At 37.7% G+C, this 8,260-nt stretch overlaps 1 protein-coding gene across 3 annotated transcripts; it reads right to left on the bottom strand.

Moving 5' to 3' along the window:
• Window positions 1-1,177: 1,177 nt before the first annotated feature.
• On the bottom strand, window positions 1,178-7,588 carry LOC105179746 (dnaJ homolog subfamily C GRV2-like). Of its 3 annotated transcripts, XM_011103388.2 has the most exons (9): window positions 6,435-7,588; window positions 4,996-5,412; window positions 4,575-4,915; window positions 4,160-4,503; window positions 3,612-4,049; window positions 3,363-3,487; window positions 2,899-3,021; window positions 2,538-2,606; window positions 1,178-1,248 (listed from the first exon to the last, which is right to left on the bottom strand). In XM_011103388.2, exons 3-7 carry the CDS (start codon window positions 4,750-4,752, stop codon window positions 2,946-2,948), a joined length of 1,161 nt encoding a protein of 386 aa, XP_011101690.2. In that variant the 5' UTR covers window positions 4,753-4,915; window positions 4,996-5,412; window positions 6,435-7,588; the 3' UTR covers window positions 1,178-1,248; window positions 2,538-2,606; window positions 2,899-2,945. The 3 variants fall into 3 exon arrangements, with proteins under 3 accessions (XP_011101690.2, XP_020547083.1, XP_020547084.1); XM_020691424.1 differs by having other exon boundaries at window positions 4,575-5,412; XM_020691425.1 differs by lacking the exon at window positions 1,178-1,248 and adding an exon at window positions 1,669-1,690 and having other exon boundaries at window positions 4,575-5,412.
• Between the last annotated feature and the right edge of the window lie 672 nt (window positions 7,589-8,260).

Genomic DNA, 8,260 nt, shown 5'->3' with positions numbered 1-8,260 from the left:
AAAATGCGCCTGTACTGTATAATTAGATATTGCTTTTGGGTTCCTAGTAACTATAGCTTTCAGCAGAGCAGCAGCAGCATCAACAATAGTCGGTTCACCAGAAAGCATTGCCTGCACATAAGAAATAGAGGAAAGAGTTTGGTTCATTAACCAAAGCTCTGAAATTGAGAAACAATGTGCATATTGATGGAGCCACCATCTAGCCACTGCCTAGTTCAGCTTAAAAACAAAAAAAAAAATAATAACGAAAACATCTCAAACCTCTGTGTAAGGCAAAGAAAGGAACAAAAGTTACCCCACTTCCAAAGTGAAAGTGTTATAATATAATTACCATGAAAAGGCACAAAAAAATATGAAAAGTTGCATCTTTAAAACACCAGGAGTTTAAGGATACTAGTACACGCGGATATCCTAAGTGCATATTACAGGGAAACTATATCTTAGTTTAAGGAGGTGAAACAGTTCCAGTGACCGTTCTACAATTGTTTGCTCAATCAGTCTCCAATGTGCATCTCATGTGACGATAAGCATAAATACCGGACAACTGACTCCCATTTTAAATGGCTTGCAAGGCAACCGGTTTATTGTAGGATAAAGCTCTGATCCTATTTTACTCTACGTGCCACACATCAATCTTTTATGAAGGAATGCTTTAAGGGCCCAGTGCTTTATATACGTGAAAGAATGGCCTGCTCGTTGAAGCGAGTAAAGATTGAGGGAAGGGAAAAACAAAATGAACAGCCCTTCATAATTCTTTTGAACCAACTTGTACCAGATCTACGTACAAGCAAAATTTAGTAGGTAGAGAACTCTTTTAACAGAAGTTGGAAATGTACACCCCACCCTCGCATATCCATCAACATAATCCTCAACTTACTATCCCTAAGCGAAGACAAATCAAATATTTGAGGACAAAGGTTGATGGAACTTATTTGAAACCACATATCAACCTTTACATTTTTCAGGCTCTTCAGGTAAATAAACAAAAGATACAATAATAAGCATAACTTTCAGCTTTTTTAGCAATTTTTTATTCTAATAAGTATGAGTAGATTTTTCAGTTGGCCAATTTGGGACAAGAGCACAGAAAACCAATAGAAGGACAGGCACTTAAAAATATTACTTGTGCAATATGTGGAAGACAACGTGAGCTTGACAAGATCCTCTTTACTCTGGGGGTTGGTGTAACAATCTCTCCAGCATCATCGCTACCATACTGTGCAATATAGACAATGCCACATCTCCTACCTGAAAAAGAACACGCCCGTTTTAGGAACATTGTAAAACAAGCATACCCAACTATAGGTAGGTGTATCAAGTAAAGACTCCTTCCATGTTATTATTTGTCCCTTTGGCGCAGGAAAAACCAAAATTTCTCTAACATAGATATCCTATTTAAATAACAAAGTGAATAAGAAAGAACCTCTTTCAGTAACTAATTTATAATATATTTAGTCTAAGAAATGTAGATGATCATAAGAGCGAAAAATTCTTCGTTATCACAGTAGAAATTACTTTATTTCATATTCTGTGGCGAAAAACTGCAACAGAATGATCATGATCATAGTCTGTAGTCCAGTAATTAGTCTCTATAGAAACTAGATACTAATTCAACTCCATCAATTCAGCAGTAGTTTGATATATAAACAACACTTCAGTGCTGTTGAAGATCCCCAAGATCCGCAAAGAGCTACAGTAGTTCAATATAAGTCAGCACAAAGTACAGATGACATGATGGAAACAGGAAACACAGAGTTCATGGTGATCCACGGTACCATTCTGGATGATACAGGTATAGACAAAAGGACACCAATTCAAGGCCTAAACCCAATGAACTCCAATTCTCAAATTGATCAGCCTACTTAATTATTTCAAAGTTTCAAATCTAGATCCATTAACAAGTTGCATATTTCAGAGACCAAATACAATAGAATGGTTTTGGGGGTAGCTGATCATAAACCAATCTTGAGTAGCATAATCATTCATGATACATGTACTCACAGAGCTTCACAACTCAGTAAATTACCAAATGAAACAATACTTGAGCAGGAGCTCATCACTTTCAATCTTACCCAAACTGACTAAAAAAAAAAGGAACATCACCAATAACGTCTATTGGAAGATTCGTTACAACAAAATATGACATCTTTCTCTGAATATTAAATTACTAAAAGATCCATTAAATTCTAAAAACCATCATATGTGTCGATTGTGTTCCACGGTTGGAAGTCATCTTTGTTGAAAGACTGACTGCTTATAATTTTTTAAAAAAGAAAGGTTAAAAGTAACAAGATTTGATGCAGCTAAATCTGATGGAAAGCAAAACCATGATTAAGTCAGTATCACATTATGATCTAGTTTAGTTGGGGATCGGTCAGCTGACCGACCACATAAAGCTGCCAGCCGTTGACCAATTCATGCAAAAAACACGAATTCAAGGGTTTTAGCTACTAGTTGTCCTAAAAATTTCAGGAAAAACTCACTCAAGAATAATAGGTCAGATAAAATGCAACACAGATTAAGGAGTCATGACTTACATCAGAGGCACTCAGTATGTCACGTACTTTGGTACAATAGGCCCCTTCTGTTGCAAATGCATGCAAAACCTACGCGAACACAGCAAAGGGATTATGACCACAAAGAGATTATGAACACAAATATATTTCTGGAGAAATTAAAAAAAATGGAACTCAGAACACCTTGAGCAACTTATCATATGAATTCAGAACATAATTTCTTTTGCTAATTATGCACCACTTCTGTCCCACAAGGTTGGTCTGGCATTTTATGTTAGTTCATTGCAAATGTTCTATACATGGATATAAAAGACATTTACCATTTACTCTAAAGGCACCATCTGAAGGTATGTGTTCACACAAATCATGATATGGTACAGACCTCAATTGCAAGAACCCGGCCAGTTGCTGCTTCTGACTCATTCCTGTTCATCTGTGAACAAAGCCCATTTCTTCCCCAGCTCGCCAATCAAGAAGGCCAAGAAGAACTTCCACAAGACCGACCCTACAATAATTATATGCCATCTTACTATTGCATGACACAGAGAACATGCAACAGTAGTTTTATCAGGATGCATATCCCAATAATATTCTAAAATCGGACTCAATCACCCACCAATATCTTAGCCCAGGTGACAGATAATTGCACGTTGTGGGCTGAAAATTACTTTGTATCTAATAAATACTAATTGCATGATGTTGCATTACTTATGCACCCATCTTAGAAAATTTATCATGAAAAACACAGAAGAATTTATGCGCATTGTTGTTTCATTAACCACGTCTGCACATTTCACATGCATAACAATTCTACAACTTAGGGTCTAAAGAGATATTGATGCTCACTTGAGACCCTGTGCAACAAGTGCATCTCTTGCTCGATTCCCTGCAACTACAACACGCTTTAAGGTTTCAAGAGCTAGGATGCTTCCACCTTGCCAACCAATCGCTTTCATAAGAAGTGGAACTACCTGAAGAAAAAGCTCATCAGAACAATACCAAACTTAGCAACAGATGTTTAATCAGATAAACACATCTTTTTTATGATATTTTCTTGGAGGGGAAAAAGGGGGGCTGCTTAAAACCACAGCATACCTGGGGTGTCCCAACACTAATGGCTGCCATAGCTTCTGCACAGGTGGTGTTACCTGCAAACTGATGTAGAACTCGTAAACAACTAAGGCGAACTCGCTCCTGAGGAGTTTGTGAAATTTGTTGCGACAAACCATCCTCAGATACATAGGTTTCTGAAGCCATTGTTTCTCTGCTTGCTCCATAGGCTACTGCAGACACAAGTTTGGGCACATAACCAAGATATCCAACATGATCTGCAAGAGTGGGGTACACCCTGAGTAAAGAGACCAGGGCAGCAGAAAGAAGTAGAGGAAGTTCAGTGTCAACAGCTTGGCCATCATATTGTGAGGCGGCAACGGATGTAAGGTACTGATCCAGCAGCCCTTCAAGAAATCTCTTGGAATTTCTAAGTGGAAATTTGGGATCTTTCAGGAATAACCTAACATAAATCCCTCCAACCTAGACAACAATACATCATGTAAGTCATTAAACAGAATTAGCGTTCTTTAGAACATCCATGTAATCAATCAAAAACAAAAGAGTACATCTGCAGCACAAAGCAGTTATACCTGAGGTTCATTTCTCATCTCCTGTTGGCCAGAAGCCTGCTCAGGTACATCCCAATCAACAACACGTCCTTTCACCTGTTCACGGTACAGATCCGAAGCCATAGTTGCTATTTGTGCAGACAACGATGCAGCCATTGCTGGAGTCCAGACAAGTTCAGGAGCTTCTGTTGTTTGTTCAAGAGCAGTCACAACTGCTTCACCAGGACCATCCCTGATTACCGAGACAAAGCCATCAGGCAGAAATCTTGCCAGAGTTATCGCCACTCTAGGCCCATGCATAGTCTGGCCAACAAGCTTCCCTAATAGCGAAGCTGCTGTGACTCTTTGCTGCAATGGAATCTCTTCTACACAAAATTTCCATTTTAGAGAGCAAGATAGAATTCTTAAGAAACCGCTATCTATGAGATCAGCATACCTTGTATTGGCAAGAGAACTTCAAGAATGAAAACCTCCCGTCCATGCTTTGCAGCTGCCCAAGCTAGCTCCAGCGTGCTTGCCAAGGCATAGAGAACATGCAAAGCTCCTTCACGACAGCTGGGAGATGAGTGAAGCAACTGTAATAAAATAAGCAAACCAGAGCTATCTGCGACCATTGCTTCCACACAAGGTGCATATGTTGTCAACCGTGACAGAACAAGTACACATAGCTGAGTTGCTTGATGAAGAAACAGGAAGAAAAAAGCATTCAAAAAGGGGCAATAGCTTCTCCTTTGTGGAGACCACTGAAGCTAAATTCGGATTCTTTGTCAACAAGTGCTGAACTTACAGAAATTACAGAAAAAAAGGTGTCAAGGGTGACTAAAAAAGTGTCAGACGAAAAACCACCAGACTTCTACCTGAAGGGATAGCAGAATGTATTGAAGATTTTTAACTAATTCCAAATCCTCCCTCTCCAAGCTTTTCCTATCAAGTGATGCTGAAGAATCATCAGAAGAATGCTGCTCGGCAGATCCATCAGTGGTAACATCACTATTAACATGAGTATCCATGCTTGCAGCGGGTGCATTATGGACTAGATGTGATATAAAATCAACAAGGGCAAGACAGAAGTCCTAAGGCTCACTAATTTCAAAATCTGGTTGATCATTATAGACTCTCAAGTACCCGTTGCCAATATAGAGCTCCTTAGATAATGCTTCATAAACAAAGGAATGCGAATCTTTAAGGTCATACGAACCATGATAACTGAGGCTTGCACGCTGGTCTTCCACAAATTTCAAAAGTTCTGCTCGAGTGGAGGAATTCCAGATTATCTGTAAATGAAAGATCAAGTGAAACTATGTCATGATATCTGAGAGTCCCACAAGGTCATCAACTATGGCATAGAGCATCTACAAATGGCCATCACTTGGAACTACAGTATATGTGTTTAAAACATTTTCAATCTAGATAGTTATGGAAAGTAACACCCACCCCCCAATTATTATCAGAAAGACAACCTATATATAGATTAGAATTATAACTGGCACATAACAGATATCCTTTTCTTAATCATTATGCAAAAAATAAAACCTTCAGGCTCGTGAAAAGAACTTCTGGTGCTAAAGCTTCTTTTTGTGTTTTTTTGTTTTTTTTGATGGGGTGGGGTGGAGGAAAATGTGCAAATAGTTTGCATATCAAACATAGAAATGCATGGAAACTTCACAACTAGTCATAGATAGGAAGGGCATAGATTTTAAGGCCCAACACCAAATTTCTTTGATCTGACAAGATAGATATACGGACGAAGATACTCTATTAGATGCAAACAAATAACCTTTCCCTTAAAAGAACCAATAGTTGACCTGCAAGAGATTCTTTGAATTAAATACTATGTCCAGTGCAAGGAAAATTAAGTTCTCTAGATTTAAATGCAGAACGTCCAGAAAACATCCATGCCACCACCACACCCGGATTTGCTAGTAAAAAAGTGAAAAGAAAAAAAATGAAACTTGAATCAGTTATAGATCTTCATGACAACTACATACCAAGTAGTTAAAGCCAAGAAGATCTAAGGACGTAATTTTGAAACCTTTTAATAACACAAACATGTAGAACATATTGCTTTCCTCACTTTTTTCCCTCAGTTATCTACATCAACAAAGTACTTACAAAAGAAGAAGAAACAAATACATATCAGAAAAGGTATGTTAAGAAGCCTGCCCTGTTATAGTGCTCTGAGTTTCACAAACATTCAAAGAAAATATGCAGATACTGATGCAAGAAGATGAGGCAATGCTCAAGTAGCACCCAATATGTTTTTTCTTTGTCAAAATGCAAAATCTGCAGCCTTTACCTCAGGGGACTCCAAGTTTGAGTTTAATGTGAATAGGAGGTCTTTTGCTAATTTATTTTTCAGCATGCTTGCAAGTTTAGGGGTTAGTAAAGCTCTAAGGGCATCAGCTACAGCCTGATTGTAGGGTGTCGGGATCTCCTCGTCAACCAAACCACTAATGCCTTGACAAGGCATGAGATGCTTTTACAACATGCAAGTTTTTTGCTATTTCAACGCTAGTTCCAACATCATGTGCATCTGTCTTATCTGATTCCTCCGCCGTCGAATCATATTGGAGCAATAATGGTATAAGGTACCTGAACAAACAAAAAGTGACCCTATAAAACCACAAGTTTCTGAAATGGACCTGGATTCAAACAAAATAATCCACCTGAGAAAGACCAGAACATCACGATAAAGCAGTTTGCAACAGTGGAGTGGTTTTAAGATATAACAGGCACATACCAGCTCATGCAGAGGCCTTCAAGTTCACAATGTTCATAAACCATAAACTTCCACAGTGCCGTAGAATAAAGAAATTTGTCTTTCAAAGAATAGTCACCATAAAGTACCTTCAACACAATAGTTCCAAGATTTTTTTCAATTTTAAAATAAAAGTTGGACTCTCTTCGCAAGCAAATTGACTCGACAAAAGGTACCGAACAAATAAACATTAACTCTATGAACCCTCAAGTTTGTAAATGGACCTCGATTCAAGTAACAGACCACAAGAGAAAACTATTAAATCAAGGTACGGCAGTTTTTTGAGAAACATCAGAGTGGTTTTTGTAAGATGTAACAGTCATGTGCCAGCTGATGCAGTGGCTTCAAAATTCATATTGTTCATAAAGCTTAAGTTTTCACACTTCACGTAGAAAAAGTACATTCTGCCATTAAAAGAATAGTCACCACAAAGCATCTTCAACACTAGAGTTCCAAGATTTTGTTCAATTTAAAAGAATAAAAATATGACCACCTTCACAAGCAAATAAGTTTTCTATACAAGCTCAGACAGACACAGAATATGCCAGCAACAAAGTCATCCACATGAGCACAAAGAGCATTATAAATAGACCAATATGGGTAATTTCATTATGTATTGCACAAAGAGCACTAGGTATTGCAGCTTCTCTTGCAACACTCGACGATTCAGTATTAGCAATATCAGCAGCATCTCCACAACAATAAGATCGAATTTAATTTCAGATGTTGATATTAAATAACTTCTCTAGATAGATCAACATAAATATCGATAGGAATTAAGCCAGTACAAGTGACTTACCAGGACTGAACCCCGAGTGATAAGCTCTTGGGTTGAGCTTTTTGCACCAGTAGTCAAGAAAAACATTGATTTAAGAATGCTAAATCACTAAAGATGCAGAACAACAAAAAGTGACACAGACCTAATATTACCAAATGATGGTATCTAATTGTATCTGTTGATTTTCAATGGATAAGATGCACTACTGCTATATACTGGGATGGCAATCTAAAGGGAATAATTCATAAGATTGAAGAAAACTATAATAAAATAGAATTTAAATATTGTTACAATAAATAGAAGGCCAGAATCTATCTCCTCCTCCTCCCAACCAACAATAGTAGTTTCATAAGAAAAAGGCATGCCTAAAGTAGAGGATTTTACACACAAAAATTTTCAGCACCAAGAAATGTGACAAGTTTTTAATAAATCAATAAAGAAAAGAAAGGACAGCCGCAATGTCTTTAAAGTTACTGCCTCCAACATAATGAAATACTATGTGCATGTAATCTCAAAACACAAACGCCGCAATACATTATGCAAATGCTAACTTATCATAACGAGGGTAAGAGGCCAATCACATCAC

This window comes from Sesamum indicum, unplaced genomic scaffold, assembly GCF_000512975.1.
Source record: "Sesamum indicum cultivar Zhongzhi No. 13 unplaced genomic scaffold, S_indicum_v1.0 scaffold00197, whole genome shotgun sequence".
Taxonomy (NCBI): Eukaryota; Viridiplantae; Streptophyta; class Magnoliopsida; order Lamiales; family Pedaliaceae; genus Sesamum; species Sesamum indicum.
This window is presented reverse-complemented; position numbering and strand designations above follow the sequence as displayed.

What these genes read in the sequence shown, in the direction of transcription:
- LOC105179746 (XM_020691424.1), bottom strand. Translation starts at nt 4,752, where the DNA reads ATGGTCGCAGATAGCTCTGGTTTGCTTATTTTATTACAGTTGCTTCAC. An exon ending in AGATGAGAAATGAACCTCAG is followed by an intron (nt 4,050 to 4,159) that starts GTATAACTGCTT and finishes ATTGTTGTCTAG; the next exon opens with GTTGGAGGGATTTATGTTAG. An exon ending in CTTGTTGCACAGGGTCTCAA is followed by an intron (nt 3,022 to 3,362) that starts GTGAGCATCAAT and finishes TAATTATTGTAG; the next exon opens with GGTCGGTCTTGTGGAAGTTC.